The sequence below is a fragment of the Scyliorhinus canicula genome, chromosome 16, assembly GCF_902713615.1.
Source record: "Scyliorhinus canicula chromosome 16, sScyCan1.1, whole genome shotgun sequence".
NCBI lineage: Eukaryota > Metazoa > Chordata > Chondrichthyes > Carcharhiniformes > Scyliorhinidae > Scyliorhinus > Scyliorhinus canicula.
The window spans coordinates 132,374,543-132,391,389 of NC_052161.1; the positions used below are offsets into that span (position 1 = coordinate 132,374,543).

Here is a 16,847-nt window from a genome sequence, read left to right on the forward strand (position 1 = left end):
TTGAGGTGGAGATCAGCCATGATCTAGTTGAGTGGCGGAGCAGGCTCGAAGGGCTGAATGGGCCTCCTCTTTATGCTCCTACGATCCAGCTCTACAAAGGAGGACCATGTGATTAGGTACAGTCCACATTTCTGAAGAGGCTCAGTTTGGAAGACTTGGCCAGAAAAGTGGAGCTTCGGCATTGGGTAAGAATATAAGGGTGGCAATCTGATGGTGGTTGCCATTCCTCAGGAGATGTGGCCAATTGTTTCCAACAGAATAAGTGTCAATCTGGGATTCAGTTATGTTTCTCTCAAATGCATTCCTGTAAAATCTCAATATTAAAGTCACATGATTCAACCGTTGCAAGGAGAATTACTACTGCAATTGGGGGTTGCCAACAGTGATTAGTTGCTTTCCTGGAGGTTTCATCACGTGACGTAAAATACGTCAAAAGTATTTTATTGGCCTTGAACGTCCATACAGCATGAAAGTTGTTACACAAATTGAAGATCTTACAAAGAACTTAGGCAAGCTACTGAAAGCAAAACTGCAATTCAAGTGGGAACAAATTGGCGTCTTATTTGCAATTTGATTCTTTATACATTCACTATCTTGGTATCATCTCTTTGTCCTTTCCGTATCACCAGGAATTTCTGTATAGCACTCCAATGTTGGATTGACCAGTGGTAGTTCCTGTCCATGAGGTGAAATGATTGGAGGGGTTGTGAAGTTCTCACTCCACTCAGGGAGAATTTTAAGGAGAATTTGCTAGCCTTATTTGTAGTATAAGGACATGGCACATAAATGGTTAATGTGGGACTGAGCGCAGTACAACCCACACAGTATTGTGAGAGAACATATGACCCAAAACCTAGGAGTCAATGCAGTGTTGGACAGAGCTGTGTGTAGAAACAAGTGTGTAGAAACAGCTCCTAGCTTGGATCTTCACTGTAACTACGTATGTAGTTCCTAATTGTTAACTCAAAGCCTCATAAAGATTGCAGAAGAAATTTAAAATCATGGAAGGCAGATGGAAAAATCAAGGAAGCATTCTCACCTGAAAAAAAGCTAAAGAAGTGAAGGTGCAGAACGAAATCACCAGAGAGAAGCCCCAAAGAAAGGCTTGGAAGCTGAAGGCAGAAATTAAATTCCGTACTGCAGCAGAAGATTCCATTGAATCCTGCGGCAGTCCAGCTTCAATACCCAAAATGTGCAAAGTGAGCAGATATAGCAGGGTGAGCTAATCATTTTAAATTCTTAAACAACACAAATCCTGAAAACGTTTGAACATTGCAATGATCAGAAATTGCTGTTTAAATCACCATCCGAGAAACCCAACATATTTGTAAATATGCTGTATAACGACTTGGTGGGAGGTGTAAAATAGGGTTTGGCATATTGAGGGTTAACGTGGGACTGAGTACAGTACCGCCTACACAGTTGTGTAAGAGAATACGTGACGTACACCTCGGGGTCAGTGTAGTGTTGGACAGAGCCGTGTGTAGAGGCAAGCATGGAGACAGCTCCTGGCTTGGACCTTTACTCTAGCTCTGTATCTAGTTTTAAATAGTTAATAAATACTTACTGATGAGCTACCTAATAACTAACAAAAACATACCGAACTACTTTCAATTCCTTTCAACATTATTCAGACGACTATTGGTATATTTTTAAAGTACAGGTGATATTCTGATGAAGGAAATGTGGGAATTAAAGTTATTGCAAAACAGCCAATTGAATGGCATTTGCAATGGGACAGAAATCTCCTGTGATCAGGTAGTTTTCGCTACTTTTGGTTTTGGCCTTTTTAAAATATCCATTCTGAGTCTCACTGGCATGGATTGCACTTCTTGCCCATCCCTAGTTGGCCTTGAGAAGTTAGTGGTTGGTCATGGGTGGGAATCTCCGTCCTCCCAGCCGTCTGTCTCCCAGCACTGCCGGCGGAAACAGAGAACCCCGCCTCCAGGGAGCGGCTGGAGGATTTCGGCCCATCTTTGTGAACCACAGCAATCCGTACGATCAGTGGCTTTGCCTCTCCAGAGGACAGTTAAAGGTCAGCCACGTTGACGTGGCACCAGAGTCACATATAGGGCAGACAAGCTAAGAGCAGCAGGACTCCTTCCCTGAAAAACGTCATTGAACCAGTTGGGTTTTTACAAGGGTCTGGCAACTTCCTGGTCACTTATGCTGATGTCAGTTATTTTCAATTTACCTCGATGGCGTGTTAGGACTGATAGATCAAACTACTGGGCTACAATTATTTATTTACATGTTATCTTTTAAAAATCAATTTCTTCAACGCTCTGATAGAATTTGACCAAACGGACAGGATTATTAGTCTCGAGATTACCTATCCAGTAAAATAGTTGCTACTTGCTATGGGAGGCTGGACATCATTGTCATTGTTGTGGATGCATTAAACCCTGGCATTTGGAATCCTCTGCCATTATAAAAAGAAGAAAGCTAAGAATTGTGTTTTCGATTTTCATTCTAACCCTCAGCACTTCTAATCACAGTTTGTTAATTATTTTCACCAGGGTTCTCTTGGACCTCAAGAGGTGCAGAGGGATGGAAGCGTTCCAGAAACCCACACACCCCATGAAATCCCTGCTCCCCCACCCCCTCCCCCACTCCCTGAAAGTGGATCAGTCCCTCCTCCTCCTCCTCCTCCACCCCTTCCATTGCCAACAGAGACCCCACAGCCCAGCAACCAACAGAGCAGACCCTCATCATCTGGGGGAAGTAAGTATTCACTCATATTTTGATTTGCGGATGTCCTTTTGCCAATCTGGATAGATTATGTGAAAGAGTTTGGGTCCCTTTTGCTGATAAAGATGTGGCTGAGGGCGGGCGGGCGGGGGGGGGGGGGGGGGGGGGAGGGAGTGAGTGGTGCGATCTAATAGAGATCTTTGAAAAGGGCTCCATAGCGTGGACAGAAGGCAGATATTTCCACTTGCACAGGAGACCCAACTGAGGGATCGTAAGAACAAGAATTCAGGAGACACTTGATCACTGAGGGAGTGGTTAGAATGTAAAATTTGTTGTCAGTTGGATCTGCTGAAATGGGTGGAATGGATATCTTTAAGGAGAAGTCCATGAGAGAAAAAGGAACAGATGGAAATGCAGATCGTACAAGTTGAAGGAGATTGGTGTGGGGCATAAACACTGACAGAGGCCAGTGGAGCTGTACGGCCAGTTCCTGTGCAGCGAAGTCTGTGTCATTCCATGATTAAGGAACATTTTGTCATTGTTTCACTTTTCCCTTCTTAAAATGACCAAAACTGAGTTTAACCATTAAATTGGCTGGTTGGATTTTTCAAAATTCTTTCAGAGGACATGAAAGAATTGATCCAGCGACATTCATACCTACGGCTACATTCCCCAAACTGTCCCTGTGTGTTTATTAATTACAAGTTTGGGTTGAGATGGTTTTACATCAAATTAAACGAAGACTCTTCTCTCTTCTTCAATTCTGGTCATTTTATTCACTCTTTTTTGGGGGCGATTCATGACGGCGTGAACCGGGCCCGGTTACAACAGATTCTGGCCTCCATAGGGGGCCAGCACGGCACTGGAGCTGGTCACGTCACTCCAGCCTTCTGATGTGGCGCCAAATGGGCGCCGCGCCAACCTGCGCATGCGCTGGGGACTTCTTTTGCGCCCCGGCCCTGACCAACATGGGTTCAGTGATCAGGGGCCGGCCGCGTCAGGAAGTAGGCCCGGGAGAAGAGGCTGGCCCGCCAATCGGTGGGGCCCATCAGAGGCCCCCCCCCCCCCCCCCCCCCCCCGGTGAAGGAGCCCCCCACCCACCCCCACAGGCCGACCCCCGACCGTTCCCGCAGAGTTCCCGCCGGCAGCGGCCAGGGGTGAACGGCGCCGGCGGGACTCTGTCGTATCGGCATGGTCGCTTGGCCCATCCGGGCCGGAGAATCGGTGGCCCGGCCGATTGCAGCGGCCCGTGGCCGCCGCCACGCCAAACGCGTCAGCGCAAATGTCGCCGACTCTCCGCACCTCGGAGAATCGCGCGCCGGCGTCCGGGCATCAGGGCGCGGTTGCAGCGATTCTCCGGCCGGCGCGGGGCTCGGAGAATTGCCCCCTTTGTTTACTCAAGGGATGTGGGAATCCCTGGCTCGGCCAGCATTTATTGCCCATTTAATTGTGACTGAGGAGGTGGTGGTGAGCTGCCTTCTTGAACCGCTACAGTTCATGAGGTGTAGGTACGCCCACAGTACTGTCACGGAGGGAGTGCCAAGATTTTGACCCAGCGACAGTGAAGGAACGGCGATATATTTCCTCCTCAGGATGGTGAGGAGCTTTGAGGGGAACTTCCAGGTGGTTGTGTCCCCATGAACCTGCTGCCATTGTCTTTCTAGATGGTAGCAGTTTGGAAGGTGCTGTCTAAGGAGCCTCGGTGAGTTCCCGCAGTGCATCTTGTAGATGGTACACACACTTGCTACTGTGCGTTGATGGTGGAGGGAGCGAATGTTTGTTGAAGGGGGAGCAATCAAGCGGGCTGCTTTGTCCTGGATAGTGTTGAGCTTCTCGAGTGTTGTTGGAGCTGCACTCATCCAGGCAAGTGGAGAGTATTCCATCACACACCTGACTTGTGCCTTGTAGATGGTGGACAAGCTTTGGGGAGTCAGGAAGTGAGTGACTCACTGCAAAATTCCACTGGCCTGCTCTTGTAGCTACAGTATTAATACGATCAGTTCAGTTTCATGGTCAATGGTAACCACTCAGGGTGTTAATAGTGGTGGATTCAGCGATGGTAATGCTATTGAATGTCAAGGGCCGATGGTTCGATTCTCTTGCTGGAGAACATTACAACATTAGTTGATAATAGATACATTGGCCTTTACCACAATGTGGTGGATAATGGTGAGAGTCAAAGGTCCCATTAGAAAGTCTTGCTACTGCTGTACTGGACAGCGGAGCTAGTGCCACAACATTGCAGCCCACATTTTACAGTGGGTGCAGGCTGCTCGTGGAGCTACATGCCATGGACTCGGTGCCTGAGAACCACATCGCTACAAAAGGTATTGTGTGGATCTGGTGGGGTCAGTAATAGGCAAAGCTGGGGTACTGTGAAACATGTTGAGAACAGTATTGTCATACTGCACAAAACTAGTAAACAGAAACTCATCTTGACCTTTTAATTTGTTAATGAGTCACCATCATCCACTGATATATCCCTGTATTAGCAAAGTAAATATTTCCCTTGCGTATCGAATATCCTTTTAGAATGGTATGCTATTGATTTATGCTATGAATACATAAGGTCTTATCTGACATAACTTAACAATGGCTGATTAGCAAATTCATGAAAGCTGATTCACAGGAAGGTTTTACGTGAATGTTTTCCTCCATCATGTCTCCTACTAGCAACCTGAAAGTGAAAAATGCATCCAGATTGACGGGCAAGTAGAGATCAAGAGGGACGGACTGAGGAGACAGGTTGTCAAAGTAGAAAGAAGCACGTGTCTCTCCAAAGTTTCTCAGAGTGATTGCCATGGTTTACTATTGGATTCATAAGTACCAATATTTCAGGTCGAGGAGAAATCTAATTAACAATAAATTAAGACTGAAAGTCCTTCTGTGGTTGAATATTGAGTCAATTAAATAATTTGTGTGTCAGACGAGTCTATTTTGTATCGGCCCGTGAAGACATATTTGATTGTTCTTCTTTCTTGACCCTCTTATAAATCAAATGTTCCACTTATGTGATGCTACTTTCATTGTGTTAATATTATCACAACGGATATTGCACGGCAGGTTGGAATCTTTATGGTGTGGTGCGAGTTGTCTTAATAGTGGCACTCTACTAACCGAGTAACGTGGCAAATACTTTTCGAAAAAATTAAACCTCTGTTGTTCTGTATTTTCTCATCTCTGGTAATTTAACATGGGTATAAAACGGCAGACACTGTTATAATCGTGTGTAGCCATACACAATTGAAGAGTATCAGAAATGTTGGGCTGGATTCTCCCTTTTTGGGACTATGTCCCCATGCTGTCGTTAAAACTGTGGACTTTCACGCCAGGAGAACTGCCGTCAAAAGGCCACAGATTCACCGTCTTGCTGGGGGCTAGCAGGGAGCCGTCGTAGAGCTCACAGCTCTCGCTGCCGACATGGCCCCCAGCACTTCCGGTTCAGAGGTCGCGCATGCGCACGGCTGCAGACTGCGGCAGCCGCGCCGTGCTCCATGGTGGACTCAGCCCGCGGATCTGGACCGCCGAAGTAGTGCCCCGCATCGGCTGCTCACGCGCCCTGGGACGCCCGCACGCATTGTCCCCAGCCCCGAATGAAGCCCCCCATGCCTACTGATCGGCCCTCCCCCGACTGTAGCAGCCGCAGACTGAGTCTACAGCCCCCTTGCGAGGTTCCCGTACGGCTGGGGTCATGAGAGTCCCCACCATCGGGAATTCGGCCGAGTACGGTACGGCACCAGCACGCCGATTTTCGAACGCGATTCCGGCGTGAGGGAGGGGGGGCGGAGAATCGATCCCGTTGTCCTAGCTATAATAGGAGGGTTGTGTCATTAATAGCTCGCTATATACCCTGGTGGTGTGTCACTCTGGAATGCCATCTTTTCTGACCCGGTACAGTAGCTATGTGTCCTCTGAGAGTGATGCTCTGCCCTATACATTTCCATTTCTGCCGATCAACACTAACGTGGATTACTACCACCCATCCCCTGTGTGCGGAAGTTTAACATCTGCAGCTGATGAGAAGTAGAGTGTTAATTTTCCTCCAATGGATAAAATACGCTTTTGTGTTGTAATTTTGTGCATCGAACTGTGAACGATTTGTTAAAATCTCACCTGGTTAACAATTGGTCCATTTTTGTGCCATTCCCGAAATCTCCCGATGCATAACTAGGTGTTTCACTCTAATTATACTTTCTTTGCAATGCGGTTGGCAAATGCCACCAAATTGTTGATATTTACGAAAAGAGCCAAGGAGATTGTTTCCCCCACTGTAAGTCTCAGGTTTCTTCACAACAAAAAATTATTTGGGACTGTGGAACTTTTTATTTCTTATGCAGTGCCCTGGGCTACAAATTAGGCCTCCACTGACATCACATTAATCTGGCTACTCGGGGTTGCAAGGACAACTCTTCATTATATCCTCTGTCTCTCATGATTGGAGCTGTGATGGGCTCCTCCACATCCATGTATCAATGAGATATATTGTTTGTGGCTGTCATTTTCAATAGGAAGACAAACTTGAAGTACTGACCTTTTTCTAACTATTGGTATGTTTATGCAATACGACTGACCGTTAACATTATAATAGTGGATGTCGCTAAACTGTAGTGAGACGCAGGATTGGGACTGCAAGGAAAAGGAATTTAGGCGATGTACCTAAACCTGGATCCTTAATGCTCCTTCGCAACATGTTTTAGTGTTTTCAGCCGACATAGTACAAACCATAGAACATAGAACAGTACAGCACAGAACAGGCCCTTCGGCCCTCGATGTTGTGCAATGATCACCCTACTCAAACCCACGTATCCACCCTATACCCGTAACCCAACAACCCCCCCCTTAACCTTACTTTTTAGGACACTAAGGGCAATTTAGCCTGGCCAATCCACCTAACCTGCACATCTTTGGACTGTGGGAGGAAACCGGAGCACCCGGAGGAAACCCACGCACACACGGGGAGGACGTGCAGACTCCACACAGACAGTGACCCAGCCGGGAATCGAACCTGGGAAGCATTTATGCTAACCACTATGCTACCGTGCAACCACTGATAGGGTTTTGAAATAATGTTTGAACCAATTTGAGCTTCAGATACTTCAAACATTTAAACAGCATTTAACCTAATCTGAAACCATACTGGGATTGAGAATTGTACTTGCGTTTATTTGTCTATGTAACAATAGTAAATAGACTTTTGTGTATTTGATTGCAGATCAATTGCTTTGAAATATTTCTGTGAGATTTGATAAGATAAGGGTCTACCTAAATATTATTTATTTTCTTTCTTTAATTCATTCCTTGATATCTTTATTTGAAAAGAATAACAAAAAAGCACTCAAAATGTCAAGGCAACTTTATTTTTTTCATTTGTTCGCTAACTGAGCCAGTATTTATTGCCCATCCCTAATTGTCCTTGAACTGAGTGGCCATTGCTGTGGATCTGCACCAGATAGGTTTTTCAAACAACCGACCGTGGTTTTGTGATCATTATTCGACTTTTAATTCCAAATTTTTTATTGAGTTCAAATTTCAACATCTGCCATGGTGGGATTTGAACCTGGGTCACCAGAGCATTAACCTGGCTCTCTGCATTACGAGTCCAGCAATAATACCGCCATGCCATCAACCCCTACTTTGTCTTATCATGAAGGGTATTTTTGTGATCTCAGTCCTACCATTGCATAATATCCATTAACACACAGAATTCTTTTTTTTTTTAAATTTAGATTACCCAATTATTTTTTCCAATTAAGGGGCAATTTAGCGTGGCCAATCCACCTACTCGGCACATTTTTGGGTTGTGGGGGCGAAACACACACAGACACGGGGAGAATGTGCAAAATCCACACGGACATTGACCCAGAGCCGGGATCGAACCTGGGACCTCAGCGCCGTGAGGCAGCTGTGCTAACCACTAGGCCACTGTGCTGCCCTAACACACAGAATTCTGAGATCTTTCTCAGTTTTTGGGCCAGGGCTGCCGAATCTAATTGTGCTCCGACTGCTGGCCCAGCAGGAGGCGAATATAAAAGACCAAGAGGCCCTCTTCAAAATAAGGAATGGGAGCATTTCCCTGAAGTACCATCACAAAATCTGGTCATTGCTATGGGAGCATTCTGTGTACAAATTGGCTACGACATTCTCCATAACAGCTGCCTCACTTCGATAGCAATAGGCCCTAATGTGGAGCACCTTGAGGTTAGGAAAGACGTTTTTAAAATTTACGTTCTCTCTTCAAACACAATAGACCAGTTCATCAAGACTGCACATCCTGAAGGGCGGCACGTTGGTGCAGTGGTTAGCACTGCGGCCTATGGTGCTGAGGACCCCGGGTTTGAATCCTGGCTCTGGGTCACCGTCCATGTGGAGTTTGCACATTCTCCCCATGTCTGCGTGGATTTCACACCCACACCCAAAGATGTTCAGGGTAGGTGGATTGGACACGCTAAATGCCCCTTAATTGGAAAAAAAATTATTGGGTACTCTAAATTTTAAAAAAAGACTGCACTTCTGCTTTGTAATAGGCCTAAATACAATTTCTAACCCTGTCCATTGAGAAATTGCTTAATGAACTCAATGTTTCAGTCACAGTGATTTACCCACTTGTAAAATCCAATTTCTGTCAAAAACAAAGAACCGAGGAGCAGCACGGTGGCGCAGTGGTTAGCACTGCTGCCTCACGGCGCCAAGGTTCCAGGTTCAATCCCGGCTCTGGGTCACAATCCGTGTGGAGTTTGCACATTCTCCCCGTGTTTGCATAGGTTTCGCCCCCACAACCTTTCGATGTGCAGGGTAGGTGGATTGGCCACGTTTAATTCGGGGGGGGGGGGGGGGGGGGGGGGGGGGGAATGAATCGGGTACCCTAAATTTATTTTTAAAAAGAAACAAAGAAGTGCACTTGTGAGAACAAACCAGATCCTGACAAAAAAAGGTAAAAGCTGGACACCTGCAATGTAAACAGAGAATACAGGGCGTGCACGGCAGGTGTGTCTGTGTGTGAAAGACAAAGATGGGTTAATAATGCAGGTGCATTCTGATGAAAAGGTTGCACATGAAACGTCCAGCTGCTTTTTCTGTTTTGACAGAGATATGCGCAATTCATTTAGACTTGATAACAAAGACCTTTTAAAACTCATTCTCCGATTGCCGGCAAGGCCAGTATTTATTGCCCATCCTCAGTGGCCAGGGGAAGTTGGTGGTGGACCATCCTCTGGAGTTGCCATACAGCTGAGTGGCTTGAGGCCAATTCAGCGGGAACTTTAGAGGCACCCATGTCGTGTCTGGAACCAGGCCTCAGGACTTCAGCAGGGAGGGGAGGGGGGGGGGGGGGGGGGTGTTACCTCGTGATTTCCTGGCCCATCGGGAGGAATGGGAAGAAAATGCAAGTTGGCGAGAGTGGAGTTGGAACGCCGCAATCACTGAGAGACATCCAGAGCGGTTATCTCTGGATGGACAGCCTATAAACAGTCCGCTGAATCAGTATCAGTTAACTGAGTGGAAACATTGAGAGACGCGTTTCCATGGCAATAACAGCAAGTTGTCAGAACAGGTTAGGATGAGGTGGATTTGTGGTGGGACCTGAAGATTGTTTTCCGGGTTTAATGGTTTGAAGTCAATAAACCGATTGAACTTAATTGCACTCCCCGCCTCTTCAGAGCTTTCAGAATCATTTTGATAATTGTGTACCTATTATGTTGTGTCTTTGACCTTTCTAACAGCTTTTCTTTTTCTCCTTCTGCCGCCTCTTTGGTTTCTCCCTGTTGTTGTGGAACTGTTCCGTTCCTCCCGCCTGCTCTCTCTACACTGTACTGATAAACAATGCTCCCTCGTGTCATCATTTGCTTGGATCACGGCATCTCGCACATACTGCCACGTGATTTCCTATTGTGTAACATTTCTGTCAATGGTCGCTGCGCATGGGCCGGGCAATTCCCTTGCTATGCCTGCTTCTCCTCTCCTAATGTTTCTCCCCATCCAGGAGGCAAAGGGCTGACGCTAATTAAGGGTAAGTAATTTAATCATAGTCGTGCCTACAAGCTAGTTAGTCCTTGGTCAGGCGGTGAAAACCAGGTGAGACCACGCTACCAGAACTGGAGGAAACGCTGCATTAAAGCAACCTGCTCCGATCCCCTGTTGCACCAAAGGTGGGTGGGAATTAATTCAGACTTCCTATTTTTTATTCTGAACTTATCAGGTTTTCACTGTGTTGTTCCAGCTGCCTTGCTAAATAGGTACAGTGCAAGTGGCCTTTAGTTTGTAGAAGATTAGTTTTTAGCTTGATCTGTTTTCACGTACTTAAGAAATGCTCAAAAACCCTGTTACATGTTGTAATGTGTTTACTATAAATGCAGCAACATCTGTATTTTTAAAGTGCCCTGGTTATGTGTACTGTTTTCTTCACAAATTCATTGTATATCAGTGCTTATTCTTGTTCCAAGTCTAAATTCAAAGACATATATATGATATGATACCTATATATAGTATATATAAAATGTAAAGATAAAAATAAAATTGAGGATAGGGTGTGTATTGAGGTAAGCCTGATATATAACAACTTATAAATCAGTCAGGAAGACTACCTCTGTTGAGTATTCTGTTTGTAAGGACAGACTTTAGGATTTCAGTAGGAGTTTTCGAAAGTGACTGCTGAAAATTGTTTACGAGAGAGTGAGAAGAAATATATTTATGCAGACTGCCGTTGGAGCTTGGTGTATTTTGCAATAAGGAGTGGCTGGGTAATAGACAGTTGCATGTCTTAAAGAAAGAAATGGATGAGTAATTGCAGCGCAGGACTGGGGGGAGGGCGCGGGGCAGCGAATTGGGTTTTGGAGTGCGCTGGGAAAGAGGACCCTAACCCTAACCCTGTCTCGGTACTGTAAGCTGCTTTGGCTTATATTAAATTCCAAATGGAGGAATCTTCATAAATGCATTTGCGGGCAGTGTCACTCCCCACAGGTACCCGAGGAATTCTTATCCCATTATTTGATAATACTAATAGGGGTAGGGCATGATGTATAAATGGTGTAAATTGTCCAAGATGGAAACTAGATGGGAGCCATATCAGTAAGATGGACTGATGAATTTCCCAGGAAATTCATGTGTATGCGTTGACACTGCAGGAAAGACATGTTTTTATTTGAAGCAAGTTTTCCCATACATGTTTCCTGGATGATACCGTGTACAATGTACTGAACTTTCGTAGCAATTTAATTTCCCACCCACTCAATTGAGTATTGGAAGCAGCCGCTCCTCGATGCGAATTGTTGGTTCAGCAATGCACACAGACAGATTTGCCAGCTGTCTGGGTGTATTGGTCAAAAACAGGAGGGCACGCTGTTTGGGCATATCCAAAACGATGTTCATTTTGTAGTCTTGACTGCCTGGGTTACGGGGTGCCAATAAAATGTAATTTTGGCCTACGTCCATGTTGAGTGAGGGAAAAGTACCTGGCGCATCAGATTTCTTCAAATGCATGAATAAAGGTTCAAGGATGGTGTGTGAGAATAAATGGGTTTTCTGCACATTCTTAAATTGGATAAATATCTGGTAAGGGAACATTATTCCAATTCTGAGGCCTAACTTGTTGCTTGCTGCTCATCCCTCAAACCCTAGGCCTTAAATTCTGGAATATTCTCGCTAAGCCTCTTCACCTCTCCAGCACTCCTCCTTTGAGGAAACCCAGAGAAACAGCCTCTTCAACCAAGCTTTGGTCATCTGTCCTAATATTTTCTTATGTAACTAGGTATCAAGTTTCAATTGATGACACTCCTCTGAAGCGCCATTACTATGTTGAGGGAATGTAATTTTTAATGCTGTCTCCTCCTAGTGGCTCTAATAGATAATTCAGAATGAGAGAACACCTTGTCCCTACTATTTGTCATCTACATGCTATCCCTCGCAACATCATCTAAAGGTGCAGCATGAATTTCCACATGTACGTTGATGACACCCAGGTCAATCTCACCATCACATCTCTCAACTCCTCCGCTGTTGCTAAATTACCTACTTAACCACAGAGCCATATAGTGCAGAAAGAAGCCATTCGGTTCACCCTCTCTGCACCAACACTCTGAAAGAACACCCTATCTCGGTCCGCTCTCCCCACCCTATCCCCATAACCCCAAAACCCCACCTAACCTGCATAGCCTTTGGACACGAATTTAGCACGGCCAATCCACCTAACCTGCACACCTTTCGACTGTGGGAGGAAACCAGAGCACCCGGAGGAAACCCACGCAGACACGGGGAGAAAGTGCAAACTCCACACAGACAGTCACCCAAAGCTGGAATTGAACCCGAGTTCCTGGCACTGTGAAGCAGCGGTGCTAACCACTGTGCCACCGTGCTGCCCTGTCATCCTGTACTGGATGAGTAGGTGATTCCTCCACTTTAATATTGGGAAGACTGAAGCCATTATCTTCGGCCCCTGCTCCAAACTCCATTTCCTAGTTACTGACTGCATCCCCCTCCCTGGCGTAGTCTGAGAGTAAAAGCCTGTCTGTTTGCAATGCTGATATCACATTTGATCCCAAAATAACCTAATTTGTGCCAACACTAAGACCACCTATTTCCACCTCCACAACATCGCCTGACTTCACCTGTGTCTCAGTTCATCTGCGGAAACCCTCATCCAGGCATTTGTCACCTCGAGACTCAATTCCGACAACCTGCTCTCCCACATTCTACCCTCTATTCAGGTCATCCAAAACTCCGCTGCCCGTGCCTTAACGGGAACTTTACATTCCCCTATCACCCCGGTGTTCACTGACTTACATTGGCTCCCCTTTAAGAAAGATTTTGACTTTAAAATTCTCATCCTCGTTTTCGAATGCCTCCCTGTCTTTGCCATCTTCCCCGGACCCACAGCCCTCCGAGATATCCGTGATCCTCTAACTCTGGCTTCTTGGGCATTCCCAATTATAATTGCTCCACCATTGATGGCTGTGCCTTCTGCTGCCTGGATCCCTGAGTTCTGGAATTCCCTCCCTAAACCTCGCCACCTCGATCTGACAATCCTCCTTTAAGGCACTTCTTAAAAACCTTTGACAATGTTTTTTGATCACTGGCCCTAATAGCTCCAGTATGGTCTGGTGGCAAATTTAGTTTAATTACATTCCAGTAAGTGCCTTGAAATGTTTCATTATGTTAAAAGGCACTACTTAAATACAAGTTGTTGTTCAGAAGCCACTTTCATTTTCTCACTGAGAGACTGGGTAATTGACCTTCCGGAGAGACACTTTCCAACTTGCCTCTGCATTGCTTTTATTTGTCTCTATTACAGTTTCCACCATTCTTTCTCTTTTTCCTCACAATCAGCTGAGAGATTCAACTGCATCCAGTTAAATAATTGAATATATTCAGCCTCTCAGGTGGTTTCACTGAGACCAAGTCACCTGCTGCCAGCTGGACTATCAGAGTTACATGTTGAGACTCTCATTTCCAATTGTCTTTACCCATCTTAGTGTTGCACTCAGGCAGACTTTTGTCCGTTTCCATAGTTAGTAATTCTTCTAACAGGTCGCGAGTTTGAGGTTCACCTCTCCACAGAGAATCTCTACTCGATAGGAGGAGGCTATTCGGCCCATTGAGTCTACACCAACCCTTTGAAAGAGCACCGTACCTAGGCCCATTCCTCTGCACTATAACCGTAACTGTACCAAACCTGTACATCCCTGGACACGAAGGGGCAATTCTATCATGGCCAATCCACCTAACCTGCACATCTTTGGACTGCGGGGGGGAAACCGGAGCACCCGGAGGAAACCCACGCAGACATGAGGGGACAGTGCAAACTCCACACAGACAGTTGCCCAAGGCCAGAATTGAACCTAGGACCCTGGCGCAGTGAGGCGGCAGTGCTAACCACTGTGCCACCGTGCTGCCCCCCCCCCCCCGTAAGCATGGTTGGCCAGGAGTCTCTCCCGCTCTTACCGCCAGCCCTTGGCGTGTTTTGGACACTCAACCTGTTTGTCTGTGTTAGGAACCCACCTTCCCTTGGCCATCAAGTCCTGGGGTGCGACTCGAACCTGGAGCCTCTGGCTCAGAGGCAGGGATGCTCCCCACTGTGCCACAAGACCTCCTTCAGAGCATAATACTGATGTATAATACAACAAAATGGAGTTTGAAAGGTTTCTAAACTGGATGTGAGTAGTGTTATACTCCTTGTCAAAAATGGCCATTTTCCAATCCAGTTGTGGACTTCTGTGTTCCCTGACCTCCATTAACCCTCAGTCAGCAGTGCTTCGAATGTAAAGAAATAACTCTTGTTTTCAAATGTTTCTATAAGGCCTCACTCCCTCCATTTCTCTGTCACCTCCTCCAGCTGATCAAACCTCTGAGATATCTGCATTCCTGTAAACCTGGCATCTTGTGCACCCCTGGTTTCCATCGCTCCGCGAATGTGCCTTCAGGGGCCTAGACCCTAAGGTCTGGAATTCCCTCCGCACACACTCCATCCCTCTTCTCCTTGTTAAGGCACTCCTTCAAACCGACCACCTTGACCCGACTGTTAGACTCTTGTCTTAATGCCTCCTTATGTGGTTCAGTTAAAAAAAAATCTGAGAAAGGTTAGGTGGATTGGCCGTGCTAAATTGCCCCTTAGTGTCCAAAGATGTGTCGGTTAGGTGGGGTTATGGGGACAGAACGGGGGACCGGGCCTGCCTGGGGTGCTCTTTCAGAGTGTTGCTGCTGGACTCGATAGGCCGAATGGCCTCCTTCTGCACTGTACAAATTGTATGAACCTAATGCTCCTGTGAAGTGGCAGATGTTCTGTCTTTTGTGTCATCTGAATGCAAGTTTTATTGAATGGCTGATAATTGAGTGGGAACAGCACTAAAATCCGATGCTCTCCACACTTGAATAACTTGCTAAAAGTGACTTTCCAGGTTGAAACAATGATTACTTGGTAAAGTGACAGGGAGTTTCATGGTACCATCCTCGTCAGGTGACTTTGGGAGAAAGAAAAAGGGGGAAACTGGAGGGAAAAGCACCATCCAAAAATCTTTTGCGGTATTGCAGTGAGCCACGATTAGCGAGCAGTAACTGTAAGATTTTTACCTCATCGTCTCATGAAGGCAGACAAAGCTGCACTCACAAATCAGTCACTGAATATTTTATTCGTGTTCGTTGAGTGTTGTTTCTGTAGATTATGCCTCTTGTTATTAGTGGGATGGTAGAGCTCAGAGTTACCCTGAATGGCAGGCCATCTGTCGCAAATGATGCGAACGGGTGGAGGCTGTTGTTCTCAATCTTTGGAGCAGTAAATAATAAATGAAATCCATTCTGTGTGACTGCAATAACTTCTTGTGAGATTAAGGCAGGCTCCAGGCTGCTTTGACTGTCCTGTTTGAGGGCGTTTAAAGTTTTAATTATTCATTTGTGTGCTAACAGCAGGCTGAAGTGCAAGGGCTGAAACATACAATATAATAGCCTGCCAGCATTTTAATGTCTCCAGTGGCCTAATTGTATCACAGGTAGGGGTTTGGTATAGGTAGAAATGAAAGATGAAAATTGAACTTTGACAAAGCACCTGACACAACCACGAGCAAATCAGTTAAATGCCCTGATGATCTTTTCTTCAGTGTGGGCAGCACAGTAGCACAGTGGTTATCACTATGGTTTCACAGCGCCAGGGTCCCGGGTTCGATTCCCGGCTCGGGTCACTGTCTGTGCGGAATCTGCACGTTCTCCCCGTGTCTGTGTGGGTTTCCTCTGGGCGCTCCGGTTTCCTCCCACAAGTCCCGAAAGACGTGCTGTTAGGTAATTTGGACATTCTGAATTCTCCCTTAGTTTCCCCGAACAGGCGCCGGAATGTGGCGACTAGGGGCTTTTCACAATAACTTCATTGCAGTGTTAATGTGAGCCATCTTGTGACAATTAAAGATTATTATTATATTAGCCAAGATACCGGGGTAAACTTTCCTGCTCTTTGAATAGCGTCACAGAACCTTTCAAGCCTTCTTCAGGTGGGGTGATGAGTGTAATCCAAAAGATAGCTGCCGGAGTTCTCCGGCTGTTGGGATTCTCTGATCCCTCCGGCAGCGCATCACGGGTTTCCCGACGGATTGGGGTGGCTTCATGGGAAATTCCATTGACAAGCAGCGGGGGCAGAGAATCCTGTCGCCAGTGAACGGCATGCTGGGAAACCGGAGAATCCA

At 46.2% G+C, this 16,847-nt stretch overlaps 1 protein-coding gene across 3 annotated transcripts in view; it reads left to right on the plus strand.

Moving 5' to 3' along the window:
- espn (espin) overlaps window positions 1-16,847 on the plus strand; it is a 194,402-nt gene that overhangs the window by 121,158 nt on the left and 56,397 nt on the right. For 2 of the 3 annotated variants that reach the window (XM_038773448.1, XM_038773450.1), the window contains exons 9-10: window positions 2,520-2,724; window positions 10,670-10,696. In XM_038773448.1, coding sequence (XP_038629376.1) covers window positions 2,520-2,724; window positions 10,670-10,696 — 232 coding nt within the window. The remainder of the gene's footprint in view (window positions 1-2,519; window positions 2,725-10,669; window positions 10,697-16,847) is intronic. The other variant, XM_038773449.1, reaches the window with a different exon arrangement.